This window comes from Ctenocephalides felis, unplaced genomic scaffold (assembly GCF_003426905.1).
Source record: "Ctenocephalides felis isolate EL2017-DRISC unplaced genomic scaffold, ASM342690v1 CF-g0.4_SCAFFOLD_01886, whole genome shotgun sequence".
Lineage (NCBI taxonomy): Eukaryota > Metazoa > Arthropoda > Insecta > Siphonaptera > Pulicidae > Ctenocephalides > Ctenocephalides felis.
This window is the reverse complement of record NW_020538040.1, coordinates 159,295,323-159,320,721: the sequence shown is the minus strand read 5'-3', so window position 1 is coordinate 159,320,721 and position 25,399 is coordinate 159,295,323. Positions and strand designations below refer to the sequence as shown.

Here is a 25,399-nt window from a genome sequence, read left to right as displayed (position 1 = left end):
TAAAAAAACAATTCTCTGAAAAATTTAGCTCTTAATATTAACTTTTAGATAGTGCGCAATTCAATCAAACTTTGTATGGAAATAGCATAAAATTTTTTTTGAAAATTAAAAAAAAATCATTTAAGTATAGCTGAGCGACAAATAAATTAAAAGTGAAATTCGTGTCATTTTTTATTGAAAATTCGACGCTTTGCAAAATTTTTGAATTTTTTTTCATGCTATTTACTTTGATTGAATTGCGCTCTATCTAAAAGACAATATTAGCAGCTAAAACTTTCAGAGAATTGTTTTTTATCAATTTGGAACCATTTGAGCCCTTGGGAGCAAGGATTCGATAATATCCATATTAAGGACCACCCTAATATATGTATATATATATATATAAGTTTTCAAATAATTACTCGAAAAACGTACTATGTTTTAGCTTCCTAACAAACAGAATTTTATTATATTATTTGAACAGCAATCAGAATCTAAGAGTCCTATAAGCTGTTGTGCTAATTTGTCGTGATACTACATGGGAACCAAACATTTTTCTAGCTCTTTTTTATGAATTATTTTTCCAATTTCTGTAATAGAGTGGATACTTATTGACGCAGCAATGCCGGATGAGAGCTATTTCACTTGGAAATATATTGCTATCTATATGTCCAAATAAAAACGGATGTCACTACTGCTTGATAAAATAGGTAAAATACTTTTGAATTATAAGTTAAGTTTCTTAAATTTGCAGTAGATATATTGATTATTAGCCAATTACACAAGAAAAGGAAAAACCGAGAATTGAATGAAAGAAATATTATAAGAATTTTTTTTTACTTTGTAACTACGATCAGCATCAAGAGTCTTTTCAGAAGGCAAGAGTTCTTTCAGAAGGCAACGCAATGGTTATCCAATCTCTGTTAAAATTGTTATTATTAAAACAATTCTAATAGTGATGTTCTTATTTACATGTTCTTTTCAGAAGGTAACCCAATGGCTGATCAATCTCTGTTTGATTGTTATTATTAAATCCTGTACTAGTGATGATTTTTAATTTTATGCAGCAATATCGAAAGCTTTTTCCAATTAAAAATATGTTACCATCTATAGTTTCAAGAAAAAACAGACGTCACTACCTCTTGACATCAGGCTGTCCGAGGCTGGTATTGATTCACATCGGCTCGGAAAGACAAAGCTCCACACTAGTCCACGTTAATTCCGATACAAAATACTCAAAATGTTTACCATCGAACTTTTCCCCGATATCGAAAATATTCTTGGAACCACTATACCCAACCAGATTCGTTAAGATTATGTAATATGTATATACATTGTTGTCGAAGCAAACGACAAAACAATGCATCGCTCCTCATTAAACGCGTTCGACGTCTGAAACACATATACATGATACACTTGGTCGGCTGAACTTTTGGACGATCGCGATAACGATCGATTTTATCATTGTGTTAAAACTATTTAACATAAAATGCTACGAATGAGATCTTAACTCAAATCTTAAAAGATACATGGTATACAAGAATAAAGCGTGGTAAAAATAAGTTTCCATCCATCGATAAGTATTTGGTGAAAATAAATTAGAAAAGGTGCAATGATGTACAGGTGATCGATTACATTATATTATATATTTATTAATATGTGAAAAATTGCGGGTTTTACTAGTAAATCTTGTTCACAAAAATGCATACATATATTTAACTTCCCAAATCAACCCCTCCACTACAAGCGTCGTCTATAGGCGACATCCATATCGACTATCTACGGGCGTCACCGTTAGACGACATGGACTTTATTGCTCTGTGAGCTAAATAATTGAGATTTTCAATTTGTTATTGTATTTTTTTTTATACATTATTATTGATAATGATTAAAGAATCTTAAAATATGTTGCAGTATTTGGTTCAAGTAATGCTACTCGGCGGCTCGCTGTTCCGTACAGCAGTATCGCTCCCACGAAAAGGGGAGTATCTGTAGCGAATGGATTAAAAAAAAAATCAACTACAATACTAGTAGTACACATATGAAATTTTTTTTCATAAAAAGTAAAATATTCAAATTATAGCCTTTTGACACAAATACTTACAACAAGAATTTTCTTGAATTGTGTTTGAGAAAAACAATTATCAAACTGAAATTCATATTAAGATATTTCAAATCTTTATCAAATTTTAAAGAACTATTTATGTTTACATTGTTTCAGAGAAGATTATATCAATATAATTAAAATAATAAAAACTAATACTTGAAAATATGATTTTAAAACACATATTCATGTTCTTTGGTCATATTTTTTTAAAATGATTATTAATTACAAATATCGCCGTAATCTTAATAATTTTTGCAATATTTCACTGACAAGGTAATAACTTGAATACAATTACTGTTGAATAATATAATAGTGTTCTTTATGCAATAAAGTGAATAATCTAATAATCATGAAACGAGTCAAAAAACACCATTAGAACGACTTGGAAAACTTGATCTTTCTATGTTTTCATTTTTCTTTCCGGAAGGCGATATGTTCTATAATAAATCATAATATTATGCAAATATGTAGAAACACGAGTAAAAAATAACTCGCCAGGCTACAACTAATATAATAAATATTGAATAAGAGCAAGAACCAGACATTCTTAGCTCTTCGAAAACATTCCGGGTGTGAAAGTGATATGGAATAACACAATATAATCTAGACAGGTTGTAATAAACCTCGGAAAGAAAATAAATCGAACGTGACAGATGAAAATAATACGGATAAAACGATTACAATGAAACTTAAGATGACATTCAGTTCGATTTTTTCGACAGAATTGGCATTAAGATATGTAGAAGGTAAAATTGTTTTAGTGGTCTTATGGATTTTTTTTAACACAACTAAAAACGATTACTGCAAAATTAGAATTTAGTCTGATTATTCCAATTACACAAAGGTGAATTGATAATTTTATCATAAGTGCAACTTTCTGATGTCTTATTGACAGCACATACATAAGGTTAAGTTTTATGTGTAAAACGCCAGATCGCACTGCAAATACATAACTTTTTGGCAGTTCCATACTACCAATTCATACGAAGATAGGCCCGTAACATAGCGTTGCCATAACATTTCTATTTTATCCAAGAATCGTCCTAAGCATTTACTGTATCAATCATCAAAATAATTACATTAACAAAAGTAAAAAATCGCAACTTTTTTAATCATTAGGTGCATATTTTTATAGATATTGCTATGATTATTTCAAATATATTATGTTATAAAAATATTTTCTCTCTAAAGATAATTCGAAGTTACAAACATTCTCAAATGTGCAAAATCGCTACTATTTTAATCATTGATGTCGGGTATAAGTTTTTATATGTTGTGCGAATTCATATTGAAAACAACTGAAAAGTTACCTGAAATAATTAAATTTATTATTTGATTATTCCAAAATGAAACTGTTTACTTCTTGGTCAGCTAATTTTAAGCATTTACTGGATCGAACCAAAAAAAATCTACTTTTTAAGTTAACTCTAAAAGTATTACATACATCGTCAAATGTACAAAATTACAGTTCATGAGAAACATATTTTTATGAGATTTCAGACAACTAAAAAGATACCATAGATAACTTAATTTTATCGTTCCTTAAAAAAAACTAAACTGCATTATAAATTTTACAATCAGGACACGTTTTCTACATACGTACCTACAATTTATTACTTTTTTTTTATCTTCCCGTAGGGGGGGTAAGTTATAGTAATCGCAAAAAAAATGGAAAATGAAAATTTTCATACATCTTTACGTTTCAAAAGTTTCTGAACATTTTGGAATACCTTAAAAAAAATGGATGTATGTTTGTGTGAGTGAGTGTGTGTGCGGATACAAATTTTCGTCGACGATTTCGGGAACACCAATCAAAGAAGACAAAGGCAGGTCCAGCAGTTCTGAAAATATGGGGCAAAAAGTGCCAAAAATACAAACTCAGTTTTTAAAAGTACGGAGCGTCCGAATTTAATAATTCAAAAAACATTTTACTTGTATTGACAAGATAATGAACTGATTTAATTTCTCAGAAGACTTGTCTAGTGGTTTTGGAGATCTAGTAAAAAAGTAAAAAAAAATCCACTTGGCTGTCAAAAATGATCATTAGACATACACGTCAAATTATCAGATATTTTATGAAGATTTTATAATATATGTATCAATTTTGTTTTATTGGTTCGGTAACATTTTTCAAAAATTTAAAATTTCTCAAAAGTCTAGTTTTTTCAAAGATTAAAAAAGATTTTAATCTTTTTAAAAAAAAATAATTTTTGGTACGGAAAGTTCCAGCAATTTACCTTAAGGTACGATGCCATACACCACTAGTTCTTTTTATTATTTATACCATGAAACATCAGCAAATTTTTTGGCAATTCTTAGAACGTCTAAATCGGATGCCAATCCATTGATAAGGTTTGAATCCATTACTTTTCCCTTGGATTTTGTTCGAATCCAATTAACAACGCATCTTCTGAATGAGCTAATTGTAAGTTGCGTAATACAACTAAGGCGATATGTAATAATGTGTACGTTGTACAGTCTCTATAATATTCGATGTTATAATATTCTAGAGCACATATATGATAATGGAACAAACGAAATGCGTTCTTATCGCTCCAGTATGTCACGGCCAGTAGGGGTCAAATCGCCGCATGCGTTCGACTAAAAGAACAAGAGTTTAGACAAGCTGACAACAGACTACGAATTAGCAAATCAAAACACAGATTATGGTAAAAACATTTTTAATTAATAAACATCAAATAAAACTTACACCAACAAAAACGACATGAAAACGCAAAGAGACAAACTTAACATCCATCCAAATTTCCTGGTAAAATCCTTACTAACAGAAAACTAAAATAGGCTGAAAAGGAAATCGCCAGATGATCAAAGCAAAACATTGGCTCTTGATGTAAACTAACTTTGCACCCTAATTTTATTCATTAAAAAAGTGCATTTTAGTAAGGTGACCATATTTTTTGAAGTCAAAACCGGGATGCAACTTTTGCTGCGGGAGGGGGGGGGGGTAGTCTTAAATCAGTGCTTTAATTTTTTTTTGACTATAATGTTTTATATTTATCAGAAGAACGAACTCTTAGTATAACTTCATTATTCTGTTATATGCTATATTATAGCTTTTTTTTCCTTCATATTTAACTTTAGTAAAAATTAGCAAGGCGTTGTTAATTAGCAATTGTTCTTGTGCAAAACGTTCAAAAAGTTTGTTTTCATAAGTAATTTATGTAAAATTGAAAATAAAAGTACAAAATTATTAATGTATAGGAATGTATGTGTGAGGGACTATTTTCATCGGCAGTTGGAATTTTGCATTTGGCAATTTTCATACTCGTTGTATATATCATTATCAAATATTTGATGGATTGTTGTTATTTTATTTTATTTTATCAAGCAATTGGAAACCTGAAACAATCAGAAACAAAGAAACTAAATCCGGGATTGTCCCGGACAAACCGGGACGTATGGTCACCTTAATTATAGCTATATTTTACTTACACCATCATAACGTTTACTAAAGATTGCTGTAAAAATACAGATTATTGGCCACTTAGGCGAGAAGAAAACATACTGAGAGGCTTTGTAATAAGAATTTTATATGAAATAATATTTCCTAACTTCCCGTAGAGAAAGTTATAGTAATTGCAAAAAAGTCCAAGACGAAAATTTTAGCATAAATTTACGTTTTAAAGTTTTCTGAACATTTTGGCATACCTGACTGTTAAAAAAATGTATGTATGTTTGGATACAATTTGTCGTCCACGATTTCGAGAGCATGGATCAACCATAATGATCAATGGATATTGATCATGGACCAATTCATATTGCAGAGAAAATGTGCTGACTAGTTTTTGGCAAAGGCAGGTACAGTCAAGATACGGGAAAAAAGTGACGAAAATGGCAATTCAGTCCATGAGAGAATGGAGCGTTTGATGATTTAAAAAACAAAGCTTGTGTTGACGGAATAAAAAATTGACTAAATTTTTGGAAAGGCAGGTCCTGCGGTTTCGGAGATCGAATAAACAAATATTATTTATAGAAAAATTACCAGATCAGTCAAACAAATATTTAAAAGAATAAACATTATAAGTTTGAAAATCTAAGAAATTTCGGGTATATTCGTAATAACAACTGGTAAAGTTTGAATATAAAATTATTTATTAAATTTTATTATAAACGTTGATTTGCAAATTTATAATTGACCCCATACCCAATCTACTAAATGCGTCAATTGGTTATTGCTGCATTCCATCGCGTTTTTACACGACCAGATAATACAGGTAACGCTGAAGACTATTTAGAAAACATAGAAGACATTAAAAACATTGAAGCATCGGCATGTTAAGAACTTTACGCCATACAACAATTTTATTCAATCATCAAAATACAATGGATTATGTTACGAGCAATAAATGTCCCATAAACCTATTCTGGTCTGTAAGCGAACGAACGCAGTGCGTAGAGTTTTCACTCGAGAGCGTGGGAACAACAAGGTACCTTCTCGATATTGAACGATAAATTAGCTAAAGTGCAAAGTGATTATAATATACGTCACAATGCTTTGTGAAGGCAATGTTCACGGGGCACGAGCTGTTGTTTTATCTAGGTTTAGCATTTTCAAAATATTTGCGAACCAGAAGAAAATCATGCGAAACCTAGCTACCCTTCTCAGATCTAATACCCATGAATCGCTGTATACAAATATCAACTAGTGAGGCGCATGACATCGTGCCTTAAGGAAAATTGCTGGAACTTCCCGTACCAAAAATTATTTTTTTTTAAAAGATTAACATTTTTGAAAAAAAATTACTATGAAAAAAATAGATTTTTGAGAAACTATATATTTTTGACAAAAATTTACTTTTTTTGAAAAAAAAAAGACTGAAGAAAAATTTATTTTGAAATATTTTGGAAATTCTGAACTTTTTTTTAAGCAATCGTACTGCTTTAACTGCATAGAGACAAAATATCGACGCGCGTAAGCGCTGCGTCGCCGTCTAACGAATAAACATTGGTACGCAACTCATAGGAATGTAAACAAAATTTATACTTATTGTTAAAATCTCTATAAAATATCTGATAATTTGATGTGCATATGTCTAATGATCATTTTTCATCGCCATACGGCATTTTTTTTTACTTTTTTTACTAGATCTCTGAAACCGATCAGTTCTTCATCTTGTTAATACAAGTAAAATGTTTTTGAATTATTCGAATCGGACACTCCGTTCTCTTAAAAACTGAGTTATCGTTTTTGGCACTTTTTGCCCCATATCTTCGGAACGGCTAGACCTGCCTTCGCCAAAAACTAATCAGCATGTCTCCTTATCAATACGAATCGAATGTTTTTTGAATTATTCAAATCGCTTCATCCGTGTTCACGAAATCGTCGACGAAAATTTGTATCCGAACACACACACATACACGCACACACACACAGATTTACACACACATACATTTTTTAGTTTATATTTTTTCTTTTCTGCTTTGTACTATATTGATTTTTAAATGAATGCTTTAAATGAAGTTTATATATGAATATGATAATTGTAACCAATGACAGTGTCTAAATTGGCTTTTGAAAATCTAAAAGCTCTATGATCTTGCATTTGAAGAAAGCTTTAGCAATGCATTAGATATTTGAGTCAATCCTGTCTAATAGGTGATAGATTGCCTGTTTTCAATTTTAAAAAAATATATATTTTTTTAATTTCTACTTTGTTATATATTGATTCTTAAACGAATGCTGCAAAGTTCATATGTGAATATGATATTAATTACAGCCAATGGCAGTGTCTAAATTGGCTTTGAAAAATTTAAAAGCTCTATAAACTTGTATTTAAAGAAAACTTTTAACAAAGCATTAAGTATTTGAGTTAATTTTGCCTAATAGGTAAAAGATTACCTAATTTTTTTTTTAATTGAAGCGTGGGTATATTATTCATTCAACAGTGCAATTTTTGATCCTCCTATTGAGAAGTTTTAATGACAATCTATAGAGATAAAGAGATTAAATAAACAACTTTATGCAATTATTCTGAATGCGTTCGCTTGTTTTTCAATTTGATATCATATACATTTATAAACAATTTAATAATGTAAAACACGTGCGGCAAACATTTATATATATCAGTTTTGCATCACCATTATAAGTACAATGTAACATACACATTCGATGTCGCAATCAGTGTTTAATGTTTTGAACTTTAGACGCGAGTACATTTTATTATGTGAGAAATTTTCTAATACCTTCGATATACTTCTTGAGAAATCACAATTTAGCACTAATTTTATTGTATGCAGCTTAAAACTTTACATTTTATATTAGAGGTCCTAGGTTTGATACCCGCTTCGGGCAGCCTGATGTCCAGCAGCAGCGACATCACACGGATATAAAGATTTCATGTTTCCATGTAAAAATAGCCATTGCGCGGCTTAGAAGCATCCAGAAAAAAATCATCCCTATTGCAGAAATTTTAATAATAAAATTCAACACATAGAATTAGGACAACTTTTTGGGTTGCCACCTATAAACCCGACATAGATAAAAGTCAAATCATAGCTTAAGTAGTAGTGTGGCATCGTGCCTTGAGGCAAATTGCTGGAACTTCCCGTACCAATTTTTTTAGAAATTAAAAAAAAAGAAATATTTTTTCCCCAAAAACAATCGTTTCGTCAACACAAGCAGATTCTTTTTTGAATAATTCAATTCGGATGCTTATTTCTCTGAAAAACTGCCATTTTTTGCTCATTTAGCTCAGTATCTCAGAAATGGACCTGTCTTTGCCAAAAACACACACAACTTCCCCACATCATTACGCATTGAATGTTCCATGGATCATTCAAATCGGATGCTCCGTTCTCCCAAAAACTTGATTTCTATTTTCTGCACTCTATGCTCCGTTACTCTAAAACGGATGGACCGACTTTTGCCAAAAACTAATCAGCACATCTCCCTATCAATAGGAATCGAATGTTTTTTGAACCATTCAAATCGGTTGAACATACATCCACACACATCCATTTTTAAGGTATGCCAAAATGTTCAGAAACCTTCAAAATGTGAGGATATGCAAAAATTTTCAATTTGGATTTTTAGACGACTACAATAACTTACCCTACGGGAAGTTAAAAAATCCTCAAGTTCTAATTGCTGCTCGAATAAAATATAAAAAAATTAGTTAATCAAAATTATCATTATCAAAAGCTTCTGTTACTGAATTAGATCAACAATACCATTCATACGTCCATTGTGTAATTTAACAAAGAACAAATCCATATAGATAACAGAGCCCATCAATTAAATATATGGATTACTGAACTATGTCGATCGGCGATAATTTTAATTGCATATTGTTAGATAAACAAAAGGATTGTTATAAAACTTCGACAGACAATAATTACGATCGATATTACCACATTTCATAAGCAAGGACGTCTCGCGAATATCTGATAGAGCATCCGTTTCATATCAATACGCCGCTCAGATAAAGAAGATATGTATGTTCTATTATTATTATTATTGTTCTGGCAAGTTTGTATGTTCTTGATACGATGGACTTATTTCAGGACTCGCGATAACCTCGGTTGTGTAATTCGAAGATAACAAAACATCATCATTTTATTAATGGATTGAAGTGTAAGCAATAGTCGGAGAGCCGAGGAAATAGTTATATAGTTTTAGCCCTTTTAGAGAGTGAAATAATTACATGAGCATTTTTATTATATTAATACTATCAATCAAACTTTGGTATAAAAAATATGATTTTAAACAGTGGCACCTAGTACCGGACATTTCAAAATAACCTACATTGATCACATATGTAGCCATGTCCGTACTCTGGAATGTCTGCACATGTGTGTTTGACGAATATTTTTAGATATTGCAAAAAAAAATAACTATTCATCCACCCTTTTTGGCTGGGCCATACCGATGCTCTCGGCTGGAGCAATCATCATAAGATTTTCATTCTTTGACTAGGAAATACGAGAAACGGGTATGTAATGACCGTTAGCACTCATACAGAACAAAACTAAATAATTAAAATAAATAAAAGTCAACTTTCGCAAGGAATATCAATATGTTTACTGTCCGGCGCAAATGGACGACTTAGTGTCCGGTGCTAAGAGACAGACATGTTCGTTCATTTGGTGGTACCTACTAAAATTGTTTAAAATATCTAATAATATTCTACCATTTTACGGATAACAATCAAGTACTACTTTTATCATTGAATGCCACTCAAATATAAATGCATAAATACACTAGAATTTCTTCCATTGATATTTAGGTGACGCCGTGATTTTGCGCCTAAAACAGCAAAGGGTTGCTCCCGCCGTGGCCGTGTGCGTCACAGGTGAGTCTTGGCGGGTGATCCTGCACCTGTGTGCCCCTCACCCCCTTTCACGTGTATTTTGATATGAAAAGATTTATACTCGCTTAAATAATACGTGTTAAATAGAGTGTCCGGTATTAGGTGCTGTCCGGCGTTAAGGGACTTCCCCCTAATTATAAACAATAATTAAGTTTTAAAAAAGAGACATAATAGAGTAGAAGAATAGATCAGAAAATTTAGTTAAATATTTAGTAAAAAATAGTAATTCATTGATTGAAATTCATAATAATAGTGGGTATACAACATTTCGAAAACAATAGCACAACATCATCCTTGTCGAAACTGCATAAATTTTAAATTAAAACGCACCTAAGTGAAATCAACTGCAAAAACTCATTTCGCTTTTTAATATGCAAAAATCGATTTAAGTAAGTAAGTAAGTAATAAACAAAAAGAGGTAGTAAAAATAAAAATATACCTATATTTTCATAAAAATGGCTAGCGCCAATTATGTTTCATACACGCTTAAAGCAATAAAAGCAGAGCACATGAGTTATTATTGGTCCTCGGTGCGTATTTCTCAGTTAATTACTGACCAGTTAGACGATTATTAATTATCATAGAACTGTATTAACTGGTTGTGTATAATTGATTTCTGCTGAGCTAACGCAACCTTAGCATTTCATGGACTTGACCGACATGGCCTGTCATAATATATGATCTCTACTCAAAAAATGACTACTGGATGACCGATGACTGATCGTCGGTACCGATGCCGATGCTGGATTCTACTTTTTTCTTTCACTTCAGGTTTATTTGCTTTTACAACAACAAAGAGCGAAGTGAGGTTGTCGTTATATATCTGATCCGTGCAAAAACATGGAAAAAAAAGTTTATAAATTATACTTCTTTAGACAAAACTGATTAAAGAAGTGGAATGAGACAAAAACTTATATTACTCAAAACATCAACGATAGAAAAAAAAGTTCATCACATAAAAACATATATAAGTTTCTAGGACATGAAATTGTATTACTAAATGAGCAGAAAATATTCATTCACCGCTGGCGTTGTAGTAGATTCCACAATTATGTAAAATACTCATTTTTACATCAAAAGTGTTAAGATAATCTGTAACTCAACTGGTGCTTAACAACCCACACATCACTAAATATATTCTAATGATATGTTTACAAGTCATCGAAAAACGGACGCCGCAGCACAATCATAGAATTCAAGATACAATCAGATTATATAAACACCGATTTTGATGCGTTAGACGCATTCGTAAAAATTTACGAAACTTAGAAAATAAATTTGTATACACGTATATCTAAGAAAGTCTTTGAACACATATTTGGCACCTAATTGAAATAAGTTAATTCGTTGTTTGATCGCAATGTTTATATTGCCAAATCAGATAAATATGAGTGTAAACTTAGATGTTTCAATCCTGCAATCCAATTATCACTTCCTCTTCCAAGTTTCTAGACATTTATTCTGGTAAGTTGAACCATGAGATACAGGATTGTGATTATATGTACGAAGCTTAGTGTTGCAGAATTCTATTAACTTTTAATGAATATAAACTGTTGGAGTCGTAGTGTCAGGTCTATGCATATTATCACTCCTGAACACTATCGTGAAGTTTTTGTTCGAAATATTTGGGATATCAACTTTGAGGGTACAATTCTCAGGTGAAATAGGTAAATCATGGTAATGCTATGCTAAGGGTCTATGTTAGTGGCAGTTGGTAGTAAAAAGCTATCAAAGGAAGCGTCCAGGGGGGTCAGGCAAAAAATAAGAAAATATCACATAGGGAAGGGAGGAGTATAGTAAGATATCACGTGTACTTATTTTTTACCTGAATTTGTTTAAAAAAATCTCAACATTTTCAAAAAAATCAAAAATTTTACAATTTTTTCTCGTAACTAAAAATACACGTGATGGTGGAGGAAGGGAGTTAATTTGGAATATCACCACGTACCAAAAAGAGAGAGGAAAGGTACCAAAAATCCTTAAAAAATCGATCACGTGATTAATGGACGCCCCCAAAGAGCTATGTATTTGCTGTGCGATCAGGAGTTTTACCCTGTTTATTAAACCTAACCTACAAAACGTACGAACGTCCAATAACAATTTGATCGTAAGTGCAACTTTTGGATGTCTTTTTGATAACATATACGTGAAGTTAGGTACATAGCTTTTTGACAGTTACTACCAACCCATATAAAAATAAACCCGTGACATGGCGTTACCAGAACATACCTATTTTATCCAACAATTAGTTCATAAATTCAAAATAAATTGCAACGTTTTTGGGGAACGTAAAAGTAAGTAAGTATACCAAAACAATTGTTTTCAGCACAATATTAAAAATATAAAAAAAAATATAACTTACACTTGGAGTGGCGGTGTAGGTGCCTGCGCTCGCCTTCCATCCCTTAGTGAACTTCCTCGCATTTTGCTTGTGAGCCGCCTCAAGACGTCGTCCATCGTCCGTCGTCCCGTCTGTTGTTGATTGTTGAGCAACAACGCGCCGTGTTGACTGAGTTGTTGCGCTTGCTGCTGATTAAGTTGCTGTTGATTGTGATGCTGCTGTTGTTGATTATGCAACAACGGCGGACTGCTATTATGATCTGGCAGTGTTGCTATATTATTATTTATGGCGGGCAAGGGTTTGTAGATGCCTCCGTCTGAGACGCTAGGCGGACTCGAACATTCGCTGGATGGCCGTCGTTGCGGCGTCAGAAGACCAGCGCCGACTACTCCAAGACCACTAATGTTATTATTGTACAGATACTGAGCAGGAATCTGAAAGGAAAATGGAACTCAATTTTTACATTTGTAAGCACATAATATAAATTTTAACTAGTAGTGCATGGCATCGTGCCTTAAGGCCAATTGCTGGAACTTCCCGTACCAAAAATTAAATTTTTCAAAAAAGGTTTTTTTTTAACATTGAAAAAATATGTCAAATGATCATTTTTGGCTGCCGAATGTCATTTTATTTTACTTTTATACTTGATCTCCGAAAACGCTAGACCTGCCTTCCCAAAAATTTAATCAGATCTTCATTTTTTGTTTATATAGATAAAATGTTTTTTTTTTGAATTATTAAAATCATATGCTCCGTTCACTTAAAAACTGAGTTACCGTTTTTGGCCCTTTTTGCCCCGTATCTTTGAAACGGCTGGGCCTGCCATATCCAAAGACTAATCAGCACGTCTCCTTATCAATCAAATCGGTTATTTTGAATAAAAATACATTCAAATCGGTTGAATTGTTTTCCCGAAATTGTCGACGAAAATTTGTATCCGAACATACACACACACACATACATCCATTTTTCTAAGGTATTCCAAAATGTTCAAAAGCTTCTGAAACGTAGATATATAAAAAATTTCATTTTCGATTTTTTTGCGATTACTATAACTCAACCTACGAAAAGTTAAAAATTAGTTATTCAGTTTCTTTAGTTATAAATATAAGGCTAGCCTTATACAAATATTATGGGCATAATGTATTATTTATCATATTTTAACAGCAATCAGAACCTTACGTCCTAAAAGTTTGGCTGAAACTTCTACTTATGCGTACTCTTAGATGGTAACCCAACGGTTGATCCATCCATATTTTCTTCCTTTAAATTCTTTAAATTTGGTGCAGCAATGCCCGGGAAGGGCCTTTTTCGCTTGGAAACATATTTAAGATCTTTATTCCCAAGTTATTCCCAAGTTATTCTCAAGGAAGGTTGTTCGTGATGGGAATTGAACCCACACCCGCCTGATTGCAAACCAATCGAAATAACATGAATCAGTTTTTTAGTCATGATCAGAAGTATGAAAAAATAGGCAGTACATTGAATGCTCTCCAATTTTAATTTAATAATTTTTACAACCATAATATTGATAAACCTACTGAAATAAGAAACAAATTTATGTAAATTGTCAATTAATAAATTTCAATACAGTAAATAAGTTTATCTATTTCCTGAGTAATATGAGACAGATTATAATTTATGATTAAAAATATTAATATATATATATATAAGCTGGAACAAACATGCATCCTTAATTTATTTTGTCAGGCTGAATTTTATCAACTATAAAATGCTAGCGAATAACTTCAAATCGAAATGTTTACTTATTTTGTTGCTATTATAATACTATAAATTTGATAATTAAACGCAAAACAGTACGAGGTCATCAACATAGATTTAGGAAAAAATAGTATGGGTAGGTTAAAATAAATACTAGTGGTATGTTATGAATTATTTTCGATATACAAAAAAAAAATATTTTGAAGTATTTTATTCCCAAAAGCAATTGTTTTGTCAACCCAAGCCGAAATTGTTAAATCGTTCATATCGGATGTCTAATTCTCTCCAAAACTGCCATTTTTGTATATTTAGCTCTGTATCTCCGTAAGGGCTAAACCTGCCTTTGCCAAAAACTAATCAGCACATCTCCCTATCAATAGGTATCGATTGTTTTTTGGGAACCATTCGAATCGGTTGATCCGTGCGCCCGAAAACGTGGACGCAAAATTGCGGACACACACACGACATCCATTTTTTCTGAGGTAGGCCAAAATATGTTTAGAAACCTAAACATAGTATGAGGATAAAAATTAGTATGAGTACCTAATGATAAAAATTACCCCGTACTATTTACATCCACCAAAATTGTAAAAATGCATGTCCTGATATTTGTTAGTAAACAGCTATTAACTTTATAATATATAGGTACCAATCCTATTACCTATTAATTTTGATTTATTACATTTGTACATTTTGAATTTAATTAGTGAACAGAGTAGATACATAGTCTTCAACAATAAAAAAATAAATATAGGCAATTATTTTTAAACTTGTATTTCAACAATAATTTCAAAGGCTTTGAAAGCAATTAGTCGCATGATTCCGGAATAAATAAAATGATTGAAGGTTTGAATTTTAATTGATATAAAAATAAACGAGGTATATTGTAAACGTGTGACTATAAATGCCAATTAATTGGATAGAATTAATAAAACAATATTTTATCACATTATATCAAAATGAATATTCCAGTTATTAATTTGTTTCCATATTAATTAAAAAAAAGGTAAATGTCGTCGAATATATAAAAGACAATTTGTTATTTAAATCAGATATTTACGACATTTAAACGATTATTTTATGTCAATACCAAAATGTTCCAAATGTGTGTATGAGAAAATTTTTGTAAAAGAATTCGCAAACTGTGAGAATATTTCTGATAGCAGTTAGTAAATCATTTAATGAAGCTCGGGCTTCTGTCCGGACCGGTCTATAAATTAACATATAAGTAAGTGATGTATACGGCGCTATACAAATTTTAATTGACTAAAAAACAGAATTAAGAAACACTATGCATTGAACAGCAGGTTGCTTGCTGTTAATGATCTTCCCGGTCAGAAATTATGTACAAAGTTAAAAATTCAACGACTATTCGTCTTCGTTTTTCCGATATGAGCTCGAGTAATTACACGTGTTGTGTAGTGCATACAACTTATCATTGAAGCATATAATTAACAGAAGATAAATGTATATAAATATATACATAATTATTCTCAAATGCTAATTAATTGAAGGTATTAACTTTGCTGATGTAACATTCTACTGGTAAAAGCATTTCTAGTAGTAAAAAGGCGATCAAACAGACACATTCTTGAGATATAAATATTATAGTACCGAAGACTTTCTTTAATTACGGCTGTTAATTGCTTTACTCGGTACATCTGAACATAACAGTATTTGTATTATAAATTATAAGAAATTTTATTTTGCGTGAATTTATATATTTAATAACTCTAGCAATCATCTAATAATAACTAGGGTAATTCTACTTTATATACCAATAAATCTTCACGTTAATAATTAAACCATTGAAGAAATTGCTTATTCCATAATCAAAATATAATTCTTTTTTTTATTTAACTTCCCGTAGAGTAAGTTAAATTGTAATTCAAAAATAAATCAAAAATGAAAATTTTTTATATATCTTTACGTTTCAGATGTTTCTAAACAATTTGGCATATCTTAGAAAAAATGGATGTGTGTGTGTGTGGGTGCGAATACCAATTTTTGTCAACGATTTCGGGAATACAGATCAACCGATTTGAATGATTCAAAAAACATCAATTTGCTATTGATAGAGAGCTGACTAGTTTTTGCCAAAGGCAGGTCTAGCAGTTTCAAATATACGTGGTAAAAAGTGCAAAAAATGCCAATTTTGAGAAAACGGATCTTGACGCAAAAGAAAAAATTGCAATTCAAACTCGTTCAGTAAAAATTTTGTAATAAGACTACTTTACAAGTATGTTCCATGGAGTAATTTTGCATAGTATTGTATGCCGCCAGATAATATTTTATGTCTTATTTCAGCTAAATAAACATAAGATTGCTTCCATTAGCACTAAAAATATTTTTACATGAAAGAATCTGCTGCTGTAAGAAAACTCCGTTAATAAATGGCATTGCTTGATAATTAATTCAATTATTCTGAAGAAAAATTTCCATCTAAGTTGTACTGATTAAGATACTCTTAATCCGCAAGATCGTAAAACAAGTAAAGAAGAAAATTAAGTAGCAATAAAATTTATGTGTGGCATAGATATAGCAGATCTGGTTAAAAGGATGTATCAATAATTTCAATTATTTTAAAATGCTAAGAATTTAAATGGAAATTTTAATTTATTTTACGGGTTAACATTTCTTGCAGCATTTTATATAAAAGTAATAGAGAGGGAGGTATGCAATCAGCGTAAGTGTCAAATAGGAAAAAAACAGATTGCTAAAAGGTTGTTACTATTTTACAAAAAATAAGAATGAGCGGAGTGGGTAAAAAAGTCCACCATCATTATCTCACAAACAAGCAAGGTATAATACTTTTACTACAAGTGATACTATAAGTATAACATTTTCTAATGATATACTATTTTAAAGTACAAGGCAAAAAATGAGTAAACAGCCATCACTTTAAATCTTAAGACGTCGCTATCAAGAGATAATAAGAAATGTATCAATATTCATAACAAAAGTATTTTATTTCGTTGGTAGTTTTTGTGGTTTTAAGCTCTTGTATTTATTTTATGATATCTGAATATAATTTTCCTGTATATTTTATTTAATTAAGCGCATGGTTATTTTCAACAGCTTTTTATATAATCTCTATAAAGGCTCACATGAAGGTCGGGCAAAAAACAATAAGAAATAGTAAATAAAAAATTAAATTAAGTAAAAATTACAATTTCACAAGCGTTAAATTAAATTAATACAAGATTTATGTATACAATAAAAATTTTAAGGTTACTATAAATCTTGAATTTGGTTAAATTAAGTATCTAATCTTTCGTGAAATCCTTTCAAAATTAAAAAAGGACGCTGAATTTGTTTTCCCTCTGACTGTCTCCTCTTACCCCGCCCATAAGGCAGAAATACACAGATGACAAATTTTAGAAAAATATTAAAGAGAATATTTCTATAATTAGAAGTTAACTGTGAATTTTGTTTTATATAGTTAGATAGTTGTTTGTTTGATACATGTTATGTGCTGTCAAGTAGTTAACTTAGTTTAGACGTAAAGAGTAAATTATCTGAATAGAGCTATATTAAAAATGACATCCGGTATTGATATGATCATCTGGCAACATATGTACTACGGTACACCGTTATACAAGGTGCTTCTTTTTTAGTAAATAGTAAAAAGATTTTTGATAGCTTAGATATCTGTAGGTCCAAGTTCGAACCAACTTCAACGATTTTGATTTCGAATCTATGAATTATGCAGATCAATAAAATGAAAAAAGTTGTCTGTATCAGGTGTATGCAGTTAGCAGTTTAGCCCATAATTTTGACACTAGGTTCGTATTCAGCAGTAAAAAATACATTGGAAAACATATGTCACGCGTTCAATACAGACAACTTTTTTTTAACTTCCCGTAGGGTAAGTTATTGTAATGGGCCGCAAATCGAAATTGAAAATATTTACATTTCTCGACGTTTTGAAGGTTTCTGAACATTTTGGCGTACCTCAGAAAAAAAAGGATGTGTGTGTGTGAGTGTGTTTTCGTCCACGTTTTCGGGCGCACGGATCAACTGATTTGAATTGTTCAAAAAACATTCGATTCCTATTGGTAGGCAGATGTGCTGATTAGTTTTTGGCAAAGGCACAGTCGATTAGGAGATATGGAGCAAAGAGTGCAGAAAATAGAAATCGAGTTTTTGAGAGATCGAAGCATCCCATTTGAATCATCCCAAAAACATTCAATTCGTAATGACGGGGAGAAAGGGTGATTAGTTTTGGGCAAAGGCAGGTCCAGCGGTTTCGGAGATACAGAGCTAAATGTGCAAAAAATGGAAGTTTTTGTGAGAACTAAGCGTCCGGTTTGAATGATTTCAAAAACTTTCTGCTTGTTTTAACACAATAATTGATTTTGGAAAAAAAAATTTTTGCTCCAAAATTTAAAAAAAAATTTTTTTTTGTATATCGAAAATAATTCAGATTTTTATTTTAATTCTGTTCTAATATACTTTAAACAAATAATTTCAACTTTCCAATTTAGTTAATATAATTCTTATAAATATTCGACAATGTTACAATATTTATAATAATCTATTTTAAAACATTTAATATTCCTCGATCATTTTGTTACGGTACGGGAAGTTCCAGCAATTTGCCTTAAGGCACGATGCCATGCGTTCCACTAGTTATTTTATGAACCTGTGTTATCAATAATGTAAAAATGTAACTCACGTGCAAGCCCAAGAGGGCGCTCTGTCGCGCGAGCGTGTCCTCGAGCCGCTGCTTTTTGCACGGTCCCTCTGAATCGGAATCGACGTTGTTGGCGATCGGCGTCGGCGTCGTGTTTGGTGTCGTGGCAGGTGTTGGCGTTGTGCCCTCGCTGGGCGTGCTAGGGCAGCTATCAGGGGCTGTCGGGCCGCTCAGTCGCGGCGGCGTAGGACTGCGTTCACCCGCATCCCGGTCGCTACCCGGGTCGCCGTCGGACACCGGGCCGTTGCCGGACGACGGACCGTTCCCGGACGCACTCGATTCACAGTTTATTGAATGATGTTGATGCTGTGGGTGCTGGTGTTGGTGATGTAGTTGATCCTGTTGATGCTGGTGCTGCAGCTGCAATGTTTGATGCTGGCTATGGTTGTGGTTTTGGTGATGATTTGTTTGCTGTTGTTCGCAAGCGACTCCGCCGCCTTCGAGTTTCGTCGGCGGTGATTTGCGCTTTGAGGACATAGCTCTGAAAAGAAAATTAAGATATATTAATATTATGAATATGAATTAATATGAATTGAAAGCTCTTTTATATAAATTTTAAAATAAATTAATAAACATTAAATATAATCTTATGCAGGGGCCACTGCTTTTTTTTAATTAACCATTTAGCTGAGGAAAAAGTAAATTAAATAGTAATTTGAAATTTTTTCTACATGGACACATAATACTGATTTTAAATACGATGGATTAGTCATAAAACCAAATCATATAATAAAAATGCACATAAAAATAAAAAAGCAGCAAATAATGATCAAAATGAAAGAATTTGATTGGCTACTGCATAAAAAGTCTAAGCTCTCTGTTGAAAATAAGTTGCTGCTATATAAATCAATCATTAAATCAATCTGGACCTACGAAATTGAGCTCTGGGGATGTGCTTACAAATCAAATATAGCTATAATGCAGAGAACTCAGTCAAAAAATTTCGTACAATTCTTCGTGGTACGTAACAAATGAAATCATTTACAGCGACCTCAACATGAAAACGGTGCAATTAACGTTCAAAGAATTCAAGGAAAAATACAAACGCAAACTGGACTCACATTCGAACCCATCAATAGTTGACCCAAGGATCAATTTTAGGGCCTCTCTTATTTCTCATATATATTAATGATTTACCTCATTGTACAAATCTTTGTGATTTTATTCTTTTTGCGGATGATACCAGCGTTATCATCAAGGCCAAATCTCTTAATGAATTACAACATAAATTAAGCGTGGTTATGTCAGAAATAACGAAATGGTTTTGTGAAAATAATCTAGTTCTCAATAATGATAAGACCCAAATCATATCTTTTTGTACAAAAAATCGTTTATCCAATAATATTACTTCTTTAACCATCAATAATTCAACACATAATTTTTCGCAAGTATCAAAGTTTCTTGGTATCCATATTAATAATAATTTAAAGTGGTCTGATCATATCTCTATCTCTCTATCACCAACTTTATCTAGAACATGTTTCATGTTGCGCACCCTAAAACCCAAGCTTGGTTTAAATTGCTTACTTTCAGTTTATTATAGCAACTTTTATTCTCACGTTTCATACGGCATTCAATTCTGGGGTTTTTCATCCGAACTAATTAAAATATTTAAGCTTCAGAAAAAAACTATTCGAATAATTTTTTAGACCCATATTTAAAAAATACAATATTCTAACTGTCCCATCCCATGCATTTTTCTGCTGGTAACATTAACTTTCATCAAAAACAATTCGAAACTTTTTGATATGGCTTCGTCCTCAAATTACAACACTAGACACAAACCTATTAAGGCGCGTACATATAAATTAGCCAGCTCTTTCAATACGATCGACGGTCTAGGTATTCAGCTTATGAATAAACTTCCACTCAATATCCGAAACTTAGACAGCAAAAAATTTCATGCTTCCCTAGTTAAACTTTTTAAAGACATAGCTTATTATGACATTACTGAATTTTCTCAATTTGAATTCAATAACTATTTTCTTGCATAATCCTTATCCTGTATCTATGTAGTCTGACCATTTGATCGCCTGTACAACCATTATTTTTTTTCATTTTTTTTATTGCTATTTTATTAATTTAAATTTTTTACGGTTTTAAATGAGTATAACTTTCAACCTTGTGCAAGAATTTTGAGCTTGACTGGTGGTCAAATAGACTTTAATATGGATGAACTTGATGATGAACATTGTATTTAATGTTCGAATGCTTTTTTTCAGCTCTTTTTTTTCAGAAGCGAAATTCGTGCAGCTACTATGATTATTATAAAATTACTATCCTTTTAATATTAACTATGAATAAGCTTGACAAGAGCCTGAAATAATATCTATTATTATTGATTACGGCTTGCTTATGAATAAATAAATATATAAATAAAAATAACTCTTATGATGATTGTCACTACCGTACCCTGCCACAACCGTACCCAATATCCCCTCCTTTATGCAAAATATCATTAATCATGTAAGATATCATCTCATTTAGTCATATCATATTTTTATAAGGTCATAATATTACTTTCATTTACTACGTTCTACGTAGATGCTTTAGATTTATTTTCAACTTTTTGTGCAAACATGTGAAGCTGCAGAGTAATGACATTCTAAATATAAATCAAATGCAACCAGTGAACGAAATGTGATATCCAAAAGTAAAAAGATATGTCACATGTCAAGCTCACGCTTCCACTTGTATGCAAGATTTTGAATAACTTATTTCATACGTATATAGAAGTTCAAAACAAATACTGAATAAACACCTTGTAAAATAAAGTCAATAAAGTTAAATTAAATCTAGCAATTAGTAGCAATAGCCTTCACCATCATTTAGAACTAGAAACACACCTAAACCACATAGTTTCAGCACTACTCGATATCCCTAATATGAGAAGTCTGAAGAAAAATTTCCATATGATTTATGTTAATTTATATAACTAACTAATTAGTTAACTGGTCAATGGAACACTTTTCTAGTCTATTATTATATTTATTATTATTTTTTATGTGACTATTGTTTTTTATGATTATTATTTATATTATTATTATTATTTCTATTTATTTGTTATTATTACTATTATTATTATTATTTAGTTTTTTCTTTATTTATTTATTTAGTTTATCTGTAGCTCATAGAATACTTACATTATTCTGATTGTTTAATAGAAATTTAATAAAAAAATGTAGCAATTTATAACAGTAAATCCAAAAAAATCATATAAATATTGCTCTCATATTATTTGAAAATGATTATAAATAAAATAAGAGAAAAAAAGTTCGACACTGTTACAGAGACAACAACTGAGCGACTCTTGGAATTTTGTTAATTTCCGTAGAAAAATGCAAAAGGGCACTTGATCACAAAAACTTTTCAGGCACCAGCCACACCCTCGATCAAATTTCAAGAAAAAATATGGGAAAAAGTAATTTTAGAAGTTTCACATGTTGTTTTATAAGTTCTTTTGGTACAAATCAAGCTTTTTTGATTATGAAATAATATAATAATATAAATAGAGGTTTATATCTTTTGGGGCATACTAAATTTCAAAATAAATAATTTAATTATATTATTTCACATATTGAGAATGGATATGAAATGAGAGTGTTATGGAATCAGTTATTATATTGTAGTCTATTATATATGAGGATTACATTACACCCTGTTGTGTAGTAATGTTACGACATTAAAGTAAATTATAATTCCTTTTTGACACCCTATAAATCAAAATAATATAAACGAGCGCGACTGGAAGCTGGCGCCGCCGCTTCAGAAAGCGAGATTTATGTTAATAAAACAGCTTTTGATGATAAAATCAATATGTTTAAACTCGTTTCAAAGATATTGCAATCATGCAACAATGATATCGATATTCCTATATCACATGTCAATTTATATTTCTATCATTTGCAATCAGAAAGATAAGACTTGTCAAGATGAGCCGAGCATCGGCATGTTGTATCTGCGGATAGTTAGTTGAAGATCGCTTCGACCATCGAACTATTAATGCATTAGATGCAAGCAACAGGTTTTAGTTAACTTTAAACATGCAAGAAACATTAATATGCCATTATTTACAATAATTATATTAATATGCAATCAAATGTGCTCGGTACACAGCGATCAGGATTGGAAAACTGGTCAAAGAACTTAAAGTTTTCTTTAAACTTTACTTGTTCAATGAAAACTATACATCATATCATAAACAAATAAAAATTAATAGTTGCATATAATTATGAAGTGTATTTTTAAAAATTAGCTAATATTGTAATATTATTTATAATGCATCGATTTTCAATGCTACATTTGGTATACTTATTTCATATTCAATTAACACATTTTAAAACCTTCATCTCTAGAATGCATGACTATTCTGAGAAATATTAATTTAATTAATTTCTATTATATTAAAACAATTGCGTTAATGCTGTTTTAGCTATCAATATAATTTAAATAAATATGATTGCCATTAAAGAAGATGAACAGAATAAATGAAATAAAAGAAAATCTTTTTTATGTAACCTCTATAAAAGCTTTCACGTGGGTGGTGTAAAAAGAATTTGAACCAACTGAATTTTGACCTTGGCAAAAGTAAAAGCAATAAATAATAGTAAATAAATCAAGTTAAAGAGAGCAATTTTACAAGAGATTAATTAAATAAATAGTTATTCCAACTCTGCCGATAAATATTTCTGACAAAATACCAGATCAAGGTTATATGCAGTGTTATCTCTGTAAAAAACGTACCTATAACATTTATATTTTGCATTGGTTGAATAAGGGAACAATTCCTTCGTAAAATCCGTTTTAAAATTAAAAATAAAATATTGAAACTGTTTGCCCCCCTGGCCGTCACAATTTACCCCGCACATGGGGTAAAAAACAGGTGACAAATTTAAAAAAAAAACAGCAAGTAAAACACATTTCTTCAATGACGAATTAGCTACTTTTACTGAACATAGTCAGATAGTTGTTTGTTTGACATGTGTTTTTGTTGAGATATAATTCGTTTGGTTTGCACAATATAATTGCTAACAGTCAAATTAGACATTTGAGAACCGCCCTATAACTAACCTATAACCCTACAACTTTTAGTATGTGCATAGCCATTTTTTTTGTATAAAAACGTAAGGTTTTGTATAAAAAGTATTTAAATTTTACTAAAAAGCTAATTAAAATACTCCTAATATATTGTGAAACTAATAGTTGGAAAAGAGTGATTTGTTTTTAAAATAATGATAGGATTTTTATTACTATTAGTATTGAATTGTTACTGAATTGTAGTCAACTATTTATTCAAATGGAAGAACTAAGAACCATTTTATAACTAATATCGATTTATGACGAAGTATTTAGAAATCGATGTCTGATAATATCATTGTCAATACGGATTAAGTTCCATGCTATATAATTTTCCCATCAAATTTCTAGAAAGCTACCAGAAGCTTTGCGATTTGTGCTCCTATTATGGAAATCAGTCTATAAAATGATCAACACACAACAAGAGACAAAAATGTACACTTTAGAACCGGATTCATCCATAATAGGAGTAGCTCGTTCTCCTGTTTTATGTTATTTTCTGCAATGCTGCTGAGTATTACAAATAATATTAAAAATTTCTTCAGAACTATTTAAATCCATTCATTACATAACGCAAAGATCAGTGATATCGATACTAGAAGAAGACAACATGTCGCTTCGGGTTATTGACCAGCTTGCTCGGGATAAATACCTGATCCAGAATACGACTCGGCTTGCATACAGGTATGCATCTTCGGATTACAAAATACACATAAAAATTAAATGCATCTCATAAAATAATTATAAGACAGCCGCGTAAGCAGCAGAGCAGCGACTCACACATGCAGCGCGAGAGGAACACAATTGCATGAGTAGGCGCACGTGTGAATCACGAACGGTAAAATGACGCCGATTTTTTTTACAATTATTTATTTAAGAAGACAGTAAAAAATGGTAAAAGTAAAAAAATGACACCTAAGGACAATAATATTAGGTCATACGACATGCAACTTGATGAAAATCGCTGTTCAAAAAAAAAAAATCAAAATAAAATTCAAAAAATATTCTTAATATAAAATGCATTTTTTATAAATTATTTTCCCATTGTTGATTTCCCAATGTAAAAATCTTCTACTCTTGTTGAAGTCGCTTAGAATACGACGGCAGAATCTGAAGCATGCTTTATAGGCGGCAAACCCGTGCGGACA

The 25,399-nt window shown here is 31.2% G+C and overlaps 2 protein-coding genes across 2 annotated transcripts in view; one reads left to right on the top strand and one right to left on the bottom strand.

Moving 5' to 3' along the window:
• Nucleotides 1-25,399, top strand: part of LOC113376137 (G-box-binding factor-like) — a 242,375-nt gene that overhangs the window by 69,015 nt on the left and 147,961 nt on the right. The gene's annotated exons all lie outside the window — the stretch shown is intronic.
• Nucleotides 12,775-25,399, bottom strand: part of LOC113376138 (G-box-binding factor-like) — a 104,401-nt gene continuing 91,776 nt past the window's right edge. Inside the window, exons 2-3 of the mRNA XM_026616061.1 lie at nucleotides 19,158-19,656; nucleotides 12,775-13,191 (exon numbers count right to left, since the gene is read on the bottom strand). Coding sequence (XP_026471846.1) covers nucleotides 12,775-13,191; nucleotides 19,158-19,656 — 916 coding nt within the window. The remainder of the gene's footprint in view (nucleotides 13,192-19,157; nucleotides 19,657-25,399) is intronic.